The 21,458-nt window shown below is 41.4% G+C and overlaps 1 protein-coding gene across 1 annotated transcript; it reads right to left on the bottom strand.

Annotated features, from left to right (window-relative positions):
• Nucleotides 1-8,849: 8,849 nt before the first annotated feature.
• On the bottom strand, nucleotides 8,850-17,079 carry LOC149407562 (uncharacterized). The gene is made up of 4 exons (XM_089620818.1): nucleotides 16,308-17,079; nucleotides 15,480-16,226; nucleotides 9,069-9,577; nucleotides 8,850-8,990 (listed from the first exon to the last, which is right to left on the bottom strand). Exons 1-4 carry the CDS (start codon nucleotides 17,077-17,079, stop codon nucleotides 8,850-8,852), a joined length of 2,169 nt encoding a protein of 722 aa, XP_089476944.1.
• Nucleotides 17,080-21,458: the final 4,379 nt, after the last annotated feature.

The raw sequence follows: 21,458 nt of genomic DNA, 5'->3' as shown, positions 1-21,458 counted from the left end.
CTAGGTCGACTGGACGAAGTGACGAAGTCATTCCAGCTCGACAGGGCGAGGCCAACGTACTCGAAGTGACGAAGTCATTCCAGCTCGACTGGACGAGCTCGACCAGACGAAGTGGTGACGAAGTCATTCTAGGTCGACTGGACGAGCTCGACCAGACGAAGTGACGAACTGTACGTTTGAGAATTAAAGCTAACTGTTTGTGTGCTTTAATTTAATGGTTTTTGAGCTTTAAATGCACATTATTGCTGTATGATAATGCCATTAAGGCTGAAAAAAACGTTGGACTGTTCGCTTGGTTTGAATTCAGAACGTTGTGTTAAATGGTTGTAATAACCTGCGTTAAATGCCTTTAAGGCTGGACGTTTTGAACAACTAACATAGCCTAGCCTTGGCCTATATAAAGAGGCTTCAGCTCTCATTCAAAAGACACAGAGATATACGAGAATTCCATTTGTATTCCCCACTGTTCCCAAGCTCCCTTCTTCCACAGAAATTTTTCTTTTGGTTTGTCGTGGTGGTAGTTTTCTCACAGGTTCTAGTTCGCCGAAGCCGATTCTTGTGGTGCATTGCTCGTCTTGTAGTCGTTGTATCCTGGGAGGCTTTCGCTCACGAAATCCAGCACCCGTGGGAGGGCGATAAAAAGCTTCAAGGAGACCGTCCAACGGGCCTCGACTTTTTCCTTTCCGTTGTGTTTTCCGGGTTTTTAAGGTTTAGCCGGTTGTGTTGTAATCTTTTTACGTGTATTTTTCCTTGCATGCAATTTGTCTTTTATTTACGTCAATATTACAATAATATTGCTAACAATCTTGAAGCTTTTTATCTGTTCTAAGACTGGTTGCAAGGAAGGAAAAATAAGTTATTTTTTCTATTATTTATTCCGGTTTGTTTTCAAGTTTACTGACTTGTGAATTTCTTTTGTAGAAAAAAAAATGACTAACGTAGACGACTCGATGAACGTGAGTGTTGGAGGGAACGTCAATGACAACCCCTCGTTGGTGGACAACCCGACGAACTTGATCAACATCGGCCAAATCCCCGTGGCTTTGGGACAAGGCTCGATGGCGGCTACGGCCGGGAATGGACCCGCGGGTGTCGTTCAACCGATGGCAGGTTTGGGCCTAGATGGTCCGAATATGGGTGTGGCTCGAGGGCCTCCCACGGTGATGCCGGCCGAGAGGCCTGGGAAGTTTGACGGGCTCAACTTCAAATGTTGGCAACAAAAGATGGTTTTCTTTTTGACAACCATAGGACTTGCTCGGATTTTGACCGAAGATCCTCCGGCCACTCCTCGTGAGGGTGAAGCCGACCCACAAGTGCTTCGGGCCTATGTGGGGTGGAACGAATCCGACTACCTATGTCGAAACCACGTGTTAAATTGTCTTGCCGACTCTTTATACAACGTGTATAGCTCTAAAGCCTCGTCTAAAGAGCTTTGGGATTCGTTGGATCGAAAGTACAAAACCGAGGATGCGGGCTCTAAGAAGTACATTATGGGTCGCTTCCTAGAGTACAAAATGGTGGACACAAAGACCGTGGTGAGTCAAGTGCAAGAGCTTCAACTCATTTTCCATGAGGTTCAAGCCGAGGGAATGACCATTAGCGAGTCTTTCCAAGTTGCCTCCGTAATAGAGAAGTTGGCACCGGGGTGGAAGGAGTTCAAGAACTACCTCAAGCACAAGCGAAAGGAGATGAGTCTTGAGGACTTGGTTGTTCACCTCCGAATCGAGGAAGACAACCGAGGCTCCGATAGAAGACTAAGAACCGTCTCCGAGTGAGCTAATATCGTCGAACATGGCGAGAACTCGAAGGGGAAGAAGCACGTCCACAAGCTTGGAGTCAAGAGTGGGACGTTCAAGAAGAAGTACCAACAAAAGATTGTTGGTAAATGCTACAATTGTGACAAAGTTGGTCACCGGGCTGCCGATTGTAGAAAGCCAAAGAAGAAGAAGGAGGCCAATGTCGTGGAGGATGATAATGACCTCCTTGTCGCTGTGGTCTCCGAGGTCAACATGATTGACTCGAACCCGAAGGAGTGGTGGCTGGACACTGGAGCTACCCGCCACATCTGCGCTGACAAGAACTCCTTCACCACCCTTGAGCTGCTAGGAGATGGAGAAAAGTTGTTCATGGGCAACTCTGCCACCTCTGAAGTCAAGGGGGAAGGTGAAGTCTTCTTGAAGATGACCTCTGGGAAGGAGATGAAGCTCACCAAAGTTCTCTACGTGCCTGATATGCGGAAGAATCTTATCTCTGGGACTGTGCTGGATAACCATGGTTTTAGGATGGTTTTAGAGTCTCAAAAACTTGTATTGTCTAAGAATGGCATGTATGTGGGCAAGGGCTATGTCAAGAATGGCATGGTCAAAATGAATGTAATGGCCATCAAGGAAAAAGATATGAATAAAAGTTCTTCTTCCGCTTGTATGATTGAGTCGTCTAATTTATGGCATGGTAGACTAGGTCATATAAATTATGACACACTGAGGAAATTGATTAATTTGGAGTGTATTCCAAAGTTTAATATTGACTCAAATCATAAATGTGAAATTTGTGTTGAAGCAAAACTCACGAGAACATCCTTTCATAGTGTTGAAAGAAGTAATGAATCTCTCGACTTAATCCATACTGATTTATGTAATTTAAAGTTCATGCCCACGAGAGGTGGTAATAAATATTTTGTGACTTTTATTGATGATTGTACAAAATATTGTTACGTATATTTGCTTAAAAGCAAAGATGAAGCAATTGAGAAATTTGCTATATACAAATTGGAAGTTGAGAATCAACTTAATAAGAAGATTAAGAAAGTGCGAAGTGATCGAGGAGGTGAATATGTTGAACCATTTGGTGCTTTTTGTGCACAACATGGAATTATTCACGAAGTCACTCCACCTTATTCTCCTCAATCAAACGGCGTGGCCGAACGTAAGAATCGCACTCTCAAGGAGATGATGAATGCGATGTTGTTAAGTTCTGGGTTACCCCAAGAAATGTGGGGGGAAGCGATCTTGTCTGCAAATTATCTTCTGAACAAGATACCCCGAAAGAAGGAGGATAAGTCTCCGTCTGAGCTATTTATAGGAAAGAGACCTTCCTATAAATACTTACGAATGTGGGGGTGCTTGGCCAAAGTAATGGCTCTCGCTCCAAAGAAAATGAAGATAGGACCAAAAACTGTAGATTGTATCTTCATTGGGTACTCACACCATAGTAATGCATATACATTCCTTGTGTATGACTCGAAAAACCCCGATATACACAACGATTCGATTATGGAATCTAAAAATGCTTCGTTCTTTGAACATGTATTTCCTTATAAGTCTAAGGAAGATGAATCGAGTTCATCAAACCATTTTCTTGAGGATATTGAGGAAATAACTCAAGATAATGATGAAGAGTCCGAAGAAGAGATAGAGTCCGAGGGACTTAGACGAAGCAAGCGAGCGAGGGTAGAAAAATCATTTGGTTCTGATTTTTTCACCTATATGCTGGAGGCTCCACCTCTAAATTTTAAAGAGGCCGTGAACTCTGTTGAGGGTCACTTATGGAAAGAAGCCATAAGGAGTGAAATAGACTCTATCATGAAAAACCATACTTGGGAGTTGGTTGATCTTCCTCCTGGAAATAAAACACTTGGATCTAAGTGGATCTTTACGAGGAAGATGAAAGTCGATGGCTCAATTGATAAATATAAGGCACGACTGGTAATCAAAGGGTATAAACAACAAGAGGGTGTTGATTACTTTGATACTTATTCTCCTGTGACGAGAATAACTTCTATTAGATTGATAATTGCAGTTGCTGCTTTACGCAATCTTGAAATTCATCAAATGGATGTAAAAACAGCTTTTCTTAATGGAGATCTCGAAGAAGAGATATATATGAATCAACCTGAGGGTTGTATTGCACCTGGTCAAGAAAAGAAAGTCTGTAAACTAGTCAAGTCGCTTTATGGCCTTAAACAAGCCCCAAAGCAATGGCATGAGAAATTCGACAACGTTATGATGTCGAATGGATTTAAGATCAACGAGTGTGACAAATGTGTGTACATTAAAACCTCTGAACATGGATATGTGATTCTGTGTTTATATGTAGATGACATGCTCATAGTGGGGAGTAATGATCGTATGGTCCAATCCACAAAAGATATATTGAACTCAAGGTTCGATATGAAAGATCTGGGAATTGCTGATGTAATTATGGGGATCAAGATTACCCGAACACCCAATGGGATCGTACTGGATCAAACACACTACGTTGATAAAATTCTAGACAAGTTTGGAAAGGACGATTCTGGAGTCTCGAGAACTCCCATAGATATTAGTCAACACTTGTCTAAGAATAAAGGTGAAAGCATCTCTCAAATTGAATATGCTAGAGTGATAGGCAGTCTCATGTACTTGATGAGTTGCACGAGACCGGATTTAGCCTACACCGTAAGTAGACTAGCTCGATATACGAGTAATCCAAGTGCTGAACACTGGAAAGCAATCGTAAGAGTATTAAGGTATCTACGATTCACTCGTGATTATGGTCTACACTACACGAGATATCCTGAAGTAATTGAAGGTTACACTGATGCAAGTTGGATATCTGATTTTCAAGATTCGAAAGCCACGAGTGGTTATGTATTCACTCTGGGAGGTGCGGCTATATCTTGGAAATCCTCCAAACAAACTGTGATAACGAGATCCACGATGGAATCTGAGTTTGTTGCATTGGATAAATGTGGGGAAGAAGCCGAATGGCTAAGGAACTTTGTGGAGGATATTCCTAATTGGACAAAACCTATGCCTGCAATATGTGTATATTGTGATAACCAATCTACTATTGGTAGGGCACATAATGTGATGTATAATGGTAAGTCTAGACATATCCGTCGAAGACATAATACCATTAGACAACTTCTCTCATCTGGAGTCATTAGTATTGACTATGTTAGGTCCAAAGAGAATATTGCGGATCCGCTAACCAAAGGGTTAAATAGGGACCAAGTAGAGAAGACATCCAAAGGAATGGGGCTAAAGCCCATGGTAAATAAAGCCAAGGCAAAGGAAACCCAACCATGATGACGGGAGATCCCAAGATCTTGGTTCAAAGGGACAACCTAATTGTCAAAGGCTATGTGAGGTCACTGTGGGGGAAAACCCCAAGTCCTATTCCTATATTAAAATAGTGACTCCCGTACGAGGTTAAGCTTAGAGCTTTTAATGATTACGTGAAATCGGATTGTTGAGATTCCGAAAGAGTAATGCGGGATTACTCTTGATAAAAGAATCACCTATGTGAGAGAGAAGTGGGGTCGCTTCGAAGGAGAATTAATTGGGCTTAATTCTTTAGAAACTCTTGCAGAACCAGGCTGATGTTCAGGGCCAAAATGAACATAACCATGAGAACTGAACCTGTGTCTGGGAAATATCAGTGGGGGATATGTGTATCGTTTATACAAAACGGCTAACAGTTCAAGGACAACGTGTCTATTGAGTAGTCAGTAAAGGTGGCATATCTTTCCGAGGGAAGGTTCAAAGGCTTTGCCTACCTATCCTATACTGGTATTGACCGTAGAATCTATCACCACATCGAGTCGTGTCTTTATAATTTTCGTCTCAATTTCATTCATGTGGGGGATTGTTGGAATAAAGTTAATAAATATTATTTATTAACATGTGGATGGTTGATTTTGTGGCAACAATTTGAGTGGGATCCACTCATCTGAATTGGATTATTCCAAGTGATACTTTGCCAAAATCGGACCTAAGGTGAATGAGAAAGTGACGAGCTGGTCTGGACGAAGTGACGAGGTCGACTGGTTCCAGCTCGACTGGGCGAAGTCGACTGGGCGAAGTCGACTGGACGAAGTTCCAGCTCGACTGGGCGAGGTCGACTGGACGAAATGACGAAGTCATTCCAGCTCGACTGGGCTAGGTCGACTGGACGAAGTGACGAAGTCATTCCAGCTCGACAGGGCGAGGCCAACGTACTCGAAGTGACGAAGTCATTCCAGCTCGACTGGACGAGCTCGACCAGACGAAGTGGTGACGAAGCCATTCTAGGTCGACTGGACGAGCTCGACCAGACGAAGTGACGAACTGTACGTTTGAGAATTAAAGCTAACAGTTTGTGTGCTTTAATTTAATGGTTTTTGAGCTTTAAATGCGCATTATTGCTGTATGATAATGCCATTAAGGCTGAAAAAACGTTGGACTGTTCGCTTGGTTTGAATTCAGAACGTTGTGTTAAATGGTTGTAATAACCTGCGTTAAATGCCTTTAAGGCTGGACGTTTTGAACAACTAACATAGCCTAGCCTTGGCCTATATAAAGAGGCTTCAGCTCTCATTCAAAAGACACAGAGATATACGAGAATTCCATTTGTATTCCCCACTGTTCCCAAGCTCCCTTCTTCCACAGAAATTTTTTTTTGGTTTGTCGTGGTGGTAGTTTTCTCACAGGTTCTAGTTCGCCGAAGCCAAGTCTTGTGGTGTACTGCTCGTCTTGTAGTCGTTGTATCCTGGGAGGCTTTCGCTCACGAAATCCAGCACCCGTGGGAGGGCGATAAAAAGCTTCAAGGAGACCGTCCAACGGGCCTCGACTTTTTCCTTTCCGTTGTGTTTTCCGGGTTTTTAAGGTTTAGCCGGTTGTGTTGTAATCTTTTTACGTGTATTTTTCCTTGCATGCAATTTGTCTTTTATTTACGTCAATATTACAATAATATTGCTAACAAAAACTGCGGTTCTTGTTCTTATATATCTTCCTTGCTCCATGATTGACGACTTTGTTCACGTAGAGAGCTTTTTTGGAGACAAAATGAACTGATTTAGATGTTCCTGAATCTATTATTCTATGTCTAATTTCTCAAATGTTTGATTTATTTCCAGACCCCGCAACGACGAATGTTTATGAAATTAATACCGAAAGTATTAATAAAAGAAATTTAAGTCTAATTTACATTACGTACTAATACCAAAAGCACAAATGAGTAATCTTTCTTTTACTTCAAACTATTGTCAACAAATTTTCCGTGTAATTTATCCAGGGTTGCTTAAATCGATCATAAAAGCTTGTAACCTAAAGCGCACATTAGAATATGAGTAGTGTTTTATAGTGCAAGAAAATAAAAAGGAACAATAATCGGCAAAAAAGAATGTGACCACTTATTGATGACTGCAAAATAGTTGATGGAAGAAATATATTTTCTCTCTCCAATTTATTATTCACTGGCTGGCACTTCAAGTCTAATAACTTTTTTTACAAGTAGCATTTTCCAAATCTAGGTACAAAAGATCTACCTGCTTTTGAAAATCGTTTTTTTAGTAGCAAAATGATTACTAAAACAAAATCTTTAGTGCTTAAATGCATGTTATGAATGTTAATCGACAAGCGAGTGTTATAGTGAAGTAACACGCACTTATTTCTACAGTTAAGTATAACATCTATCCTATAAGATACCTAATTAATTATGAGAAAACGAAAGGGAAAAATAACACGATCGATCTGTAATAAACTATACAAAAAGAGACACAATCCCTACATTCTCTAAAAAGATAATGGCGGCATTAATATCTATAATGTTTTCGCGTGGATATAATTTGGCACCTAATCTTTTTTTTTTTACGGGAAAAATACCTATAGTAGCATTTCGGTATCACCGTTACATTTTGGCTGTTTAATGCTAACAGTTTTCCACGTGGCCTTCATTAGGTGAGTAAATTAATTCATTTAAGAAATAAATAAAAACAACTGATATTGAAATAAGAAACACATTCGTTCGATAGAAAAATCCCAAATCAAAAGCCCTAGTTCTGGTTTTCGCTTCTTCACAATCCCCTCAATACTGACGCCATGTTCGACGAAAGCTCGTCTTCATCCTTCGATAGCAGGTGTACGAAGTGCCATCGAGTATTGTTTGGCGCAAGCTCGCCGTCGATGAGTAAGACATCGCCTTCTCAGGCAAGGTTTCAAGATTTGTGCAAATGTGGCGTGCCATTGGTTGAGCGCACTTCATGGACCGATATGAATCCGGGTAGGAGATTCATTAGTTGTTACAAGAAAAAGGTCAGTTCCCGTATGAGTTTTCATTTAATTTTGTACTTGAAATTATTCAGATTCTGAGTAGTTTGATTTTTTTTGTCGGTCAGTCTGAAGGAGGTTGCGATTGCTTTCAGTGGATTGACCCTGAAATTTATGCCCGATCAAAAGAAATCATTTCTGCACTCCTTAGGAGGATTAACAAGCTCTAATTTGAGAGCCAAAGGATGACAGACGATGAAGAGAATTTGGGGAAAATAATGAAGATACATGGAAGATGGAGTACTGTATTTTTTGTTTTCATGGCTTTAGTTTTTATTGTAATATTGGTGTAGCTTATGTATGTTTTTTTGACTGATCACCGGGGGGGGGGGGGGGGGGGGGGGGGGGGGGGGGGGTTGTCATCTGGATATTGATCATATTTATGAAGGCTGATTTATTGTCATGGCTTTAGTGTTTATTGTAATGTTGTTGTAGTATATGTATCTGTTTTGACTGGTCATGGGGCATGTAATCTGGATATTGATCATATTTATGAAGGCTGGTTTTTTTTTCAAAGTGATAGTGAGAAAATTGAGAACATTGATAATTTTATGGGGCTTGTAATCTGAATGTTGTTCAAACTGACAATTTCATTCAAAATAGAGAATTACTTATGATACTTAAAATACATATTGAAGTACTTCTGATACATATTGTTAGTTTGACAGACCACCACAAAATAATACATAAAACAACATCCACAAAATAATACATAAAACACCACCACAAAATTAAAACAGCATCCACAATCAGTTTGAAGGTTGAATTCAGCATCCACAATCAGTTTGAAGGTTGAATTGTCACACTTGAACATGGTCCTTTCTCTTTAGCAATTTGTTTCTGCCTCCTTTCTTTCCTCTTGATTGTCTCCGGATCAGGATTTGCTTTCACTGGTCTTCCTCTCTTCTTTTCCGGTTTCACCTACAACACAAAATAACATGTTATATGCAATTCTAAACTGAATGCCCTGTCTATATGCAAAACTCGAGATGAATGTACCTGAACAGTAGCTGCATTAGGACAAGTAACAATAGAATGCCCTGTCTGCCTGCACTTACTACAGTGATTTCTTTGGCCTTTTCTTGATTGCTTTGTGGCAGGAGTTGGAGGTTCATCATTGCTTCTGTTCCTCTTTTTCTTTGGCAGTCCAGGTAGTGCAATTTCTAGTGGTGGAACAATTGGATGTAGCCCAGGTTCTGGCCATTTATCAGGACTGGTCATGGGCTCTATTATAGCACTGTATGTAGCAGAATAGGCCGGCTTCTTGTACCAGTCATCAACATAATCCATGACATCCAATCCAGTGGACCATATACATGCTAATGCATGACGGCAGGGACTTCCAGATAATTCAAAACTCCTACAAGTGCATACCCTAGCCCGTAAGTCAACTACAAAAGTCTCGGTTCCAAGAAATGTTACTTGAAACTTAGCATTGCTAGCAAGTGTAGATTGACAATACCTTGCTACTTGCTTCTGCTTCTCTATTATTGCCAACACTCTTTTTCCTACTGGATGCTGTTGCTATTTTTACGCGCGCAAGTGCACGTGTCGCTCAAGTAATATAGTGAATTAAGTACGAGTGTCGATCCCACGAGGAACAAGCTTAAGTAACAAACAAATCTACTAGCACGAATTGAACTAAAGATGAGATGAAAAATATCACAAATTATTGACAAGTTCTAACGCAAATAAATAACAAAATACTCAAATAAAAGTTGTAATAATAGAAAGAGAGGCTAAGGACCAAGGCTTCACGGGTTTATTCAACGGTTTGGATACATGAAATTCACGCACAATCAATAATCAACTCACTACTCTTTGCTAACCATACTCACAGAATAATATTGCTAAATCTCTCTCAAGCATCTAACAACCTATGTCAAAATTAGGAAAATCTTCTCTCGATCTCAATCCCTAACAATGGCATGCATTCATATCAAGAGTATTCACACGATTCTATGGTAACCTAACTATCTCTAGCCTAGACATGCAACATAGTAATTCAAACCAAAACACTAACAACCTAATCTTTCTCAAGCATCAAGTTGAAGTATAAAATCATGAACAAGGTAGCTAATCTCGATCAAGCATTAAAAACGGATTTGAATTAAGCAAAGTAGTAGAGAATGGAAATTGAATTTCAATATATTAAATCATATCCATAACCGAATCATAAACCCGCTACGCCATAGTCCTTAATGGAATTCGTTCATGACGTAGCGAGAAAACAAAAAGAAAATAAAAGAGTAGGAAGAAGAAGAAACCATAATTAAAAACTAATTTGAAAATTAAAATACAGGAGTTCAAGGGTAAATGAGAAGAATAAAACTGTAATTGGCGCGAATTGATGAAGAACGGCTCTCCTCTTTTTCTCTATCTCTCCCAAATACTAAGTGAAAACAATAAAAAAAGTGCTAAGACCTCTAAACAAGAGGTTGAGAAGTGTATTTATAGGCTAAGGTCAAAATTCCTGTGTTTCCTCTAATTTTCGGAGTAGACTGGGTAATAAAACTTGATCCGACGGCTCAGATTGCTCCAGAAAATGCGTTTCCTTCTTTTGGTTTCGCGCACCTCGCGGCGCGCGGTAGATGGGTCGTGGCGTGAGGTAGATCTTCTCGGGAGGTCGCGTTCCGCGCTTGACGCTCGGGGATTTTCGATGCTAAAGTTCTTCAACCTCGCGGCACGCGGTATGGGGGTCGCGGCGCGAGGTCAACACTTCCATACCCTCGCGGAACGCAAAAACTGCTCGGAGATGGCCCGGGATGATTTCCAGACCTCGCGGCGCGAGATTTTGATGTCTTCATGACACATTCTTCATTTTTGACTCGTTTTTGATCCCGAATGCCTCGATTTATAGAGATTTGCCTAGAGTATCATAGAAATCCCACTTTTAACCTGAAAACCTTCAAAACACACGAAAAAACCTCAAAACTACACAAGAACAAGCTCGGATTTAGGTTGGATGATAGGAGTTTTCTACGTACGACACGCACCTATCAAATACCCCCAAACTTAAACCGTTGCTTGTCGTCAAGCGACAAAACAATAGACACAAAACAAAAACACACGAAAGAAGTTACCTACACTAAACTGGTAAATCTCAATGTTTTACGTGAAATAACTGACTCATATTTGCCTCAATTTCAAACCTCTAGACTTACATCGACACGAAAATCCATGGTTTTAAACTCTAAGTCAACTACCCAATGTAAAAGAATCCATACAAGTTCGTGTTAGCTCAAGCCGTTTGCAATGTTATTTTGTATCGATTAGCTTTCGATTCCCAAGTCTCGTAGTCGTTCCCCAATCCTAATATGTGACCACAAGAATCGATTCTCTGAATGATAGTTTATTCGATTCGACACACCATAAGCCTTCTCTTCACCCTTGATCTCCACTAATGCGCACATGTCATTTCTAGCTCGTCAATAAGTCTTAAAGGCTTGTAATGTTTTAGGCTAGGGTCAAAGGTATGGAATGGAATTTTTAGTGGCTCAAACATCGACCTTAGCGACTCAAATCTCTCACCAATCTCACAACCCTCATACAAAGCTCATTCACTCGTCCCCACGTTCTTGGCATCACTTTCGCCTAACATGAACGTTTTCCTTAGTCTTCTATTTCCCGTGTTTTCCCCCAAACTTCAACTCAACAACAACAAGTGACAAGTTTCTTAAAACAAAAACATAGAACACCACGCCAAAATAAAACTATATGACATAAATAAACATTTTTTTTCCTTTTTCTATTTTTTTTCGGTACATAACAATATAAATAAACACCGGCGTGGTGTGTCTAGTGGATAATGTAATATGTAGAGACGAGTCGAAAAACATGTCATAAAATAGAGAAAATTTTGACTCAACCATGTCACTCAAGAGTCGCTAAAGTCAATGAGGTTCTTTGTGGGATTTTCAAAATTAATGGCTCGGCTTTTTCTGACTAAGTATCGAGAAAGGTAAAACGTTCGGCTTTTTGTGAGTGGGTTCTAATTGATAAACATTCTCGGGTTGGCTTTTTGGCTCGACGGGTTATTCCTAATGCTTATATCATTCTTACTAGATCAATGTGCGCTTAATTTCGCTTCGACTAGGGATTCAAAAAGGTTCTTAATGTGTTCGGTGGTCACTTTTCAAAACTGAGTTAGACTACTACTCAAGGTCGTCTAAGCATCGAGACAAACATTATTCGGGCTTTAAGTGATAACACAAAACTCAATAAGATTCTTTTTCACTCGGTAATTCACGGATTTTTTTCACATGTCTACGGCTTAAGACTATCCATATCATCGGCAAACATTTATTGAGTCAGTTAACGCACACAAGCATCAATTTCTATCAATTATCCTAAAACAAAACAAAAACAACCTCGAAAATCAACTACTAATGTACAAAAATCCCCCGCAAGACAAAAAATTACCCCTCCCCCCCCCAAACTTAAAACTTACATTGACCTCAATGTAATCACACAGTAAAAACGATGGAAAGGGGACTTACCTTGCGGGGGTGGCTGAGCTCCCCTACTCGTCCTCATCGTGGTCACCCTCATCCTCGGGTTATGGAGTGTTGTAGCTGCCCGAATCCCATGAAGGGAACACGGGATACGGCGTCATGAGATGCTGAGGATAGGCCGGGTAGCTCGGGGCGTCCGGGTAGATGGTCTGTTGATGCACCGTCCACATGTTGTAGACATTTTGTTGAAACCCGTCTCGCTCCCGTTGTCGCTCTCCGAAGTCGTTGAGGAAGCTCCCTAAGGCTTTGTGGGTGTCACTCAGACGGGAGTCGAGCCGATTCATCATGGTCATCACATCGTTGTAGTTGTGCTCTTGCTCTTGGCGGGTCGGAGAGTGCTCCGGTTCATCAGGTGGTCCGAGAATGGGGGCATTTGGGTCACCTCGGTGTTGCTCCGGGACATTGATGAATCCCGCCCCGTCTGGATGTGCGTCCCTATGCTTCCATTGCCGAAGCTTTATTATCTTCTCGGCATCAATAGGGTCCCCAAGACCAAGCCGGGCTTCATTGTGGATGATTTTCAGCCCTGCTTCTAAGCACATGCCGGTGATGATGCCACCGTGCCCGAGCGTCACCTCGGTGTCGCGGTTTGCGCAGAATACAAATCTCTCCTTTATCACCTTCCCTATGTTGATCGTTTTGCCGGATACGATGCACGCGAGGAGAGCGAGGCGAGGGAGGTCCACGACGTGCTCTCTCTTGCACGGGAGGAGCGTCGAGCAGATGAAGTGCTGCCACGCCTTGGCATACCGGTTGAGATCGGAGATGGCGAGAAAGTTGGGGACTACTTGACCGCGTACCCTCTTCGTCTGGTATTGGGCTCCGGGGTGTGCTAGCAAGTGAATCCACTCCTCCCATTGTGGGTGCAAGAGGAGTGGTGCGTACGCGTCATGGTCGGGCTCCGGTATTTCAAGGTAGGCGTTGAACGCGACCAACGATATGTTGACAACCACGTTCCTCACATGTACGAAGTTGTCGACGGTGACAGAGAGGTTCGAGTAGAACTCCCAAACGAGCTTTGGTGCCGCTCTCACCTCGATGTCGGCGAGTTTCTTCCAATGTCGGCTCGCAATTTGGTGCTCCATGTTCCCACACCGGTAGTCGGGTCGGAGCTCCTTTTGGGGTAGCAAATTCACTTGGCAAATCTTGTCCCATATTTCACCGGTGCCGTCGATGAGCGTGGGAGGGCGTGGCAATGCCGGGAGCGAGCGTCGGGCAAGCTTGGGTCGCGACGATGAGGCGGCTCGATGCATCTACAAGACAAATATACCCAAAGTTATTCAATCAACATTCGATCATGGAGTATATTTGTAATGACTCGTTCCCCCAAACTTGAGCCTTAACCCTATTTTTCTCATTATTATGCATGAATTCAAGCCCCGATTGATCAAAATTTCAAGCACGATTTCGTTTAAACATTTCATCGAACACATGGTGGGCGAGCCAAACTAACCAATTAATTGAACAAGTGGCCACAAATTGGCTTGACCCAAATCACCAAAACACCCATATTGACATCTACTCACGATTATCATACCAATTCATCAAAGAAAACGGGGTTCAAGAGTATTTTTCCTTTTTTGTCTTGAAGTGGTAGTAGAGACACAAGGATGTATTGCAAGGAATGGTGAAAAAGTGTAAATAAGGGGGGAATAGTGAATGTGACGTGATGGGTTGGGTGTTTAGATACCAAAAAAATTCGAAATTATGGCTGAGTTCTTGAGAGAATCGGAGAAAAGGGAGATGAGGGTTTGTAAGAAAAAGAAATAAAAGGAGCAACAACCGCTTAAACATTTGAAATTTCGGGACCTCGCGCCGCGCGATACGTGGGTCGCGGCGCGAGGTCACAGATTAAAACCATGCGCGTTCCGTGCATATTGCTCGGAGTTGACATTTTCAAAAAACTCGCTATTGCGCGCCGCGCACTAGGTACCTCGCGGCGCGCAGTAGCGTTTATTTTTTTTAATTTATTTTATATATATATATATATATATTTTAACAGAATAACATAACACCTAACGGACATAATAAAGACAGACCTCGACTAAAATAAATAAATAAAAATTTGCAACTAAAGAAAGCACGGGTTGCCTCCCGCAAAACGCTTTAGTTAATGTCAATAGCTTGACGGGTTACCACTTTTTATTGCTAGACGAGGTCGAAAACCGCTCCGAAGTATGGTTTCACTCACTGTCTGTTGACCTTGAACTTTTCTCCGCTCGCACTCTCAATCTCGAACGTTCCTGACGGGAAGGCTTGCGTGACTTTAAATGGCCCGGACCATCGCGACTTGAGTTTTCCGGGGAAGAGTCTCAACCGAAGTTGTATAGTAAAACTTGTTGTCCCCGTTGGATCTCTTTGGGCTTGATGTGCTTTTCATGCCACGCCTTTGTCTTCTCTTTGTAGATCATTGCATTCTGGTACGCTTCTTGTCGAATTCATCAAGCTCGTTGAGTTGAAAGAGCCTTTGCTTTCCCGCAGCGCGAGGTAGATCTTCTTGGGAGGTCACGTTCCGCGCTTGACGCTCGGGCATTTTCGATGCTTAAGTTCCTCAACCTCGCGGCGCGCGGTATGGGAGTCGCGGCGCGAGGTCAACACTTCCATACCCTCGCGGAACGCACAAACTGCTCGGAGATGGCTCGGGATGATTTCCAGACCTCGCTGCGCGCGCTATGAGGGTCGCGGCGCGAGGTTTTGATGTCTTCATGACACATTCTTCATTTTTTACTCGTTTTTGATCCTGAATGCCTCGATTTGTAGAGATTTGCCCAGAGTATCATAGAAATCCCACTTTTAACCTGAAAACCTTCAAAACACACGAAAAAAACTCAAAACTACTCAAGAACCAGCTTGAATTTAGTTGGGATGATAGGAGTTTTCTACGTACGACACGCACCTATCAGATGCAACCACTTTTCAGCTTCATTCCTTTTTGAAGCAAACCTACACATTAGCCAGAATCTCAGCTTCTCCAACAGAGTGATTATTGGCTTGTCTCTTGCAGGAATTATTGCAGAGTTGAAACTTTCACATAGATTATTCAAGAGCATATCACATTTGACATGTGTTCTGAAATATGATTTACTCCATGCCTTTGGATCTTTGTTGAGAAGCCATTGATAAGCTTTTTCATCTTCTGCTTTTAGCTCAGCCATTCTCTTAGTAAACTCAGCAGGTGTAGTAGCTCGAGCACAACACCACATCATCTGTTTCAGCAACAATCCATCATGGTCCTTCTTGAAGTTTGCGTGTAGATGTCTTACACAGAATCTGAATTCTGCTCCAGGGAAAACCTCAGCCAAAGCATTCTCCAACCTATTTTGCTTGTCACTAATCATAGTGAATCCAGTTGTGTTCTGAATATGCAAATCCTCACGTAGCAACTCCATAAACCATGTCCAGCTAGCAGTGTTTTCCTTCTCAACAATAGCCCATGCCACTGGATACTGTGAGTTATTTGCATCAATGCACATAGCGGCCAACAACATCCCTTTGCAGTATCCTTTGAGGAAGCAACCATTAAACCCAAGAAGGGGCCTACATCCCTTGTTAAACCCATCCTTACAAGCCTTCAAGCATATATAGACCCTCTCAAAGACTCTTTGATCATTCACAAGATTGGTCTTAAGCAGAGCCGTAGTACCTAGCATTCAAGCATATTCAAATATTAAGCATGCCCATTAATAAAAACTATATTGAACATGATAACTTAGAACATACTTACCAGGATTTGTTATTGTGAGTTGTCTACAATAATCATCTAGAATTGCATATTGATCTCTAACAGAGCCTTCCAGTGCGTTTCTAGCTCTTTTCTTAGCTCTATAGAACATTGTCTTGGTCACATTGCTGAACTTTGAAGCACATGCCATTTCCTTGAAGGCTTGGTAATGTAAGTTAGGGTTAAGCCTAAACTGTTCGAGGAAATGTTTGGCTAACCAAGTACTTGTAACATGCTTGTTGTCAAACACAATCCCACAATCATGGATATTAATCAATGTGTTTATCCTAACAGTTTTCGTGTTTGAATTCATAAGCCTAGCATATAGAACCCACTTGCAACCTTTCCCTTTACATTTTGCTCGCAATCGACTCCCTTCATTGAAAATGTACTGAAATTCTTTATCATTCTTAATGAACTCTTCTCTGAGAATATATCTCAGATGACCCATCGTTGGAAATTGCATACCTAGTTTGAATTTGAAATCCGCAAGATTTGACCGTGGATTATACTCTCGCTTGCTCTTCTTCGTCGACTGCTCATCCTCATCGCTACACAAACTCTTGAGGTCGCTCTCAGACACGAATCCATCAGAGCCGCCATCCCCGTTGTTGTCGTTGTCGTTACATACGGCGTTCACATCCGACCACCACTTCTGAGGATGACTCGTTTGCTCAGCTTCAAGGTCTTCATGCTCGTTGTACTCTTCCTCTTCAAACACGGAATCTTCTTTGCCACCACCCTCGTGTTCTTCATCGATTCGTTCTTCATCCATCTTCGTCGATTTCTTTTTTTTTTTGTTTGACCGTTCTTTTTAGGTCTCATTGATTTCAAAATTTAAGTTGTTTATCGTTTTAATGTTGTTTTTTATTTCTTAAATGAATTAATTTACTCACCTAATGAAGGCCACGTAGAAAACTGTTAGCATTAAACAGCCAAAATGTAACGGTGATACCGAAATGCTACTATAGGTATTTTCCCGTAAAAAAAAAAAATTAGGTGCCAAATTGTATCCACGCGAAAACATTAGGTATTAATGCCGCCATTACCTCTTCTCTAAAAATAGGGAGTGCTTTATTTATAGAACTCCTTATATTAAATTTTAGGCCTAATTATAAACAAATAATTTAATTTTGGTTACTTTAATCTACTATGATAATTGTTATAAAAAATTTGTAACTTATTAGCTCATTCCAAAAATTACATTTGAGGTATAGCCAACGTTTGAAAACTTTTAGAAAAATAGCCAAACAGATGAGGTAGCACTTGAATAAGTCAACCAAATTTCCTATTTTGTCTTTCCGGCCGTTTTTTTTTTGCTACAGTGATTCGTCACTTTCTCTCTCATACAGTTTTTTTCTCATCAAAACTTCAAAAATCCATATTTTCCTCATATGAACTCGAAATTGAGTGATTCCAAATTCTACGGATTCGTAGCGAGAACAGCTTCAAAAATGGACCCATTTGTTGGATGAAAAATCCTGTCTACTACTGTACAATTCCGCCGGAGTTCATCATTGGTACATTAATTGTCGAATTTTTAAATTATTTACATTTATTTTGTTAATTATAACATGTTTAATATAAGGATATTTAAATCAAATATAATTGTCATTGGATATTTTCCTAAAAGTTTGCAAACGTTGGCTACATCCCTATTTTATAGTTTAGTTTTGACTACAAATCTATAACGCCCTTATTATGACTACTATGATAAGAAAGTTATCAATTTTGAAGCTCTGAAAATAAAATTTTAGAGAGACTAAGTAGGAATAATCTTGGTTAATTTAATTTACTTTAATGGTTGATTAATTTAATTTATGCTTAGAAAAGTCACTAATTAAGGAAAAAAGAATTGGGTCATATTTAATATTCGTACAGTTAACTTGCAATTTAAAATGAAGGCAACCATTAAACTGTATCAAATAGTTTCTTTTAAAATATTCAAGTAATCGCAATTTAATTATATAAAGCTTGAACATGTACGTCGTTGGACATTAGTAATATTTTTTTTATGTTGACCTTGTACTTCAGATACATATATACTGAAAATCTGATTAGTCACAAAGACAAGATGTCGTACACAAAGTGTTGACAATGTGTCCGACAACTTGCTTGAACACATATAATGGATAAACAATAAAAAGTGCAATAAGAAATCGACACACAATATGGTTACCCAGTTCGGTGCAATACACCTACGTCTAAGGGCACTCTGCCAGTGGAAAGGATTTCACTATCTTGTAGTCAATAGTACACACAAGGTTTAAAATGACTACAATCACAAAATCAAAAACCTAGACACTATTACCACCAGTGAATACCTAAGCCATGTACTCCCCTGGATTTGAGATCCGCCCCAAATCCACTCTTCGAGCAACCGCCTATGCTCGGATGACTTTCAGTCTTCAAACGATCGTGAGTCTTCAATCACGAGTACACAGAACCCAACTCTCACAGACACTCAATCTTTCTGGAATAGTGTTTGAGAGAATACACCGCTCTTAACAAAACACAAAGCCTCCCAATCCGCCGGTCTTGCACGTCTAGGAGCTCTAAGTATTTTATCAAAAGCGTCGAGGCTGCTAAGGGGGAAGCGCATGGCTTTTATAGCAGCTGTACAGACCTAGAAGAGTATCTAGGGTTTCCTTACCCATCCTCACACGAATATCACGTAATAAAGTCACCAGCGAGGCAATCTGGCAATATGAAAACTTGCCCGAAGTACTGTCTACGCACAGGAGGAAAGATGTCTCACCAGAAGCTAGAGCATGAAGACCGACATCTTTCCAAACAACTTGCACTAAAAAATAAAGCTAACATATACCGTAACAAGAATCTCCCCCCTTTGGCTATTTTGTAGGCAAACACTTCCAGGAACAGTTCTCATACAAGCGTCATGACCAGATGAAGAGAGTCAAAATAAATGACCTCATGACGCCTCTCCCCCTGATTGCCTCAAAAACATACCAAAGATAAGGATCGACCAATACAGAGGGAGGAAAAAAAAAACACAGCCTGCAAAGAGGTGAGAACTGACGGCAACAGAAATCATCTATCAACAACAGAAAATGGTCTTTTAACGAAAGACACCAACCAGAAACCCAGTCTGAAACAAGAAGATAAACTGTAGAGATAACCTGACAGAAAAAAGTCTGGAAGAAAAAGTCAGAGGATATAGACCACGGAGAACAAACAGACCAAATAAAAAACACACATTAGCTAGAGGGATTCGTGGTAAAAACATTATTGTCTTGACCTTCAGAGCCCGCGGAGTCACTGATGGCATAATCCTCAGTTTCTTCATCATCATTTTTGTCAGCAGGACTTGCACTGTGGCTCGGCTGAGACGAAGAAGCACCATCAGTGGCAGACGAACGCGTCATTACCTTGATAAGCCGTTCACATGCAGTCTTCCTTCGAGAAGAGATATCTATGATCTCCTTGAGGGCAGCAACTTCTTCATAAAGCCCTTTGAGTATATCGCTCTTAGCATTTTCAGAGAGAGGAGCAACCTTGAAGGTACGACCAAGGGCGACAGATGTTGCGACAGAAGGCATGACAAAATCTCGAGCATGTTTACCTTCAAAGAGCTTGTGACTGACGTTAAGAACTCTAGGTCTTTTTTCCTGCCACATCCGTGCTACGCATAACATTCTTGTTTTGCTTAAGCAGAATGCCAGTGATGATGGAAGGAAAGCCAATGGGAAGCTTCACAACAAAGGATTTGGCATGTTTTGCCAGGTGATCAAAGACAAATTCACCAAAGTCGAAAGAGGAACGAGTACCTATCTGGTAGATCAGACAAGCCAGTTCAGCCTTGATACTAGACCCATGAGAAGAGGGGGCCCAGTTAGCGATGCCGATGCGATAGAGAACCGAGTACTTGGCTGTGAGATCAGAAGAGGGTAGAGTTCCCTTGGACTGCCAAATTTTGGTCTCATCACCAGTGATCTCTCTTGCAATGACGTGCAGAGAAAGAACACGATCAGCAGTGATAATCTTCCCTCGGCCAAGAAAATCATTGATAACATATGGGGATATCTCAAAGCAGTGTCCTCTGACATAGACCTTCCCGAATTCATCATCATCATCAGGGACATCAAAAGCAGAAGATAGATTGACGATAAACTCCTTCACCAGAGTAGGGTAGTAGACACCTATGTTGGTGACAGTCTTGAGCATCTTAGCATCGTACAGAAGTTCCATGATGACATCGATCTTCAGAGTCTCAGCAGATAATTCCTTCTCAGGAAAGATGGCTCGGTGATACACAAATCTCCACTTGAGAACACCGTCTTCCCTGTGAAAAGAGACATTGTCCATGGGAGCAGCAAAGACATTCTTTGGAAGCTTTTGACCTTCTACAGATCTCTTGTTTCCAATCCCAAGAGATACAACAAGTTCCTCTTCTTTAGCCTCAGTAGGCTCGTCAGAAACAGTCATAGGAGCCACATCTGGCCTTTTCCCTCTTTTCTTAACCAGGCCGACTTTAACCTTCTTTTTCTTCTTTTCCTTCTCCGGGAAAGGAATGCCATGCATACTTTCCTCTAGCATCTTTCTCTTCTTCTTCCTCTTCTCAGATAGAAGAGTGGCAATATAAGTGTCGTCGTCTTGCTGGACTTTCTCCTTCAGAGAGGCAAGAATGGCCTTACTAGCATCCTGTCTTTTATCAATCTTGTTCTCACGTATCTGAGCAGAGGTTGTTGAGACATCCTTCGCAACATCTTTACTTAACCCCAAGATCCCTCCAATAACGTCAACATGAGGGGGTTCATGATCCTCAAGGAGAGATTCCAAAACATCACTATCCCTAGGGTTCTCTTCAGGAGGAATGGAAGTTTCAGGATTACCTTGTACCACTTTGTGGGGGCTTTCACGAGGAAAGCTGTTGGTGAGGGTTTCTTCCATGGCAGTGACATCAGCCTCATCTCTTTCTAAGCGCTACTGGAACTGACTTCTCCAGTAATGTCGGTGATGGTAAGGGATGATTTCTTGATCATGGCTTTTCTGACAGCGGAGAGAGAGGGGTTTTCAGGAGAAACAGATGACCCAGCAATGGCACCTCCGACCTGACCATCGGCGCGATTACTGGGTCGCATTCCACGAACCCGGACACCATGTTTGTTGCTTTCCTGTCCTGGCCCCTTCTAC

Source organism: Urtica dioica, chromosome 1, assembly GCF_054948205.1.
Source record: "Urtica dioica subsp. dioica isolate 48M chromosome 1, U.dioica_male_clone48M_v1_H2, whole genome shotgun sequence".
NCBI classification, from domain to species: domain Eukaryota; kingdom Viridiplantae; phylum Streptophyta; class Magnoliopsida; order Rosales; family Urticaceae; genus Urtica; species Urtica dioica.
Note: the sequence above shows the minus strand (reverse complement) of the source record. Positions and strands in the feature narration are given on the sequence as shown.

Excerpts from the sequence above, each read along its gene's own strand:
- LOC149407562 (XM_089620818.1), bottom strand. The coding sequence starts at position 17,079 with ATGGATGAAGAACGAATCGATGAAGAACACGAGGGTGGTGGCAAAGAA. Across the intron at positions 16,227-16,307 it reads ACTCACAATAACAAATCCTG|GTACTACGGCTCTGCTTAAG; the intron begins GTAAGTATGTTC and ends CTTGAATGCTAG. Across the intron at positions 9,578-15,479 it reads AAAGTGGTTGCATCTGATAG|GAAAAAGAGTGTTGGCAATA; the intron begins GTGCGTGTCGTA and ends AGCATCCAGTAG.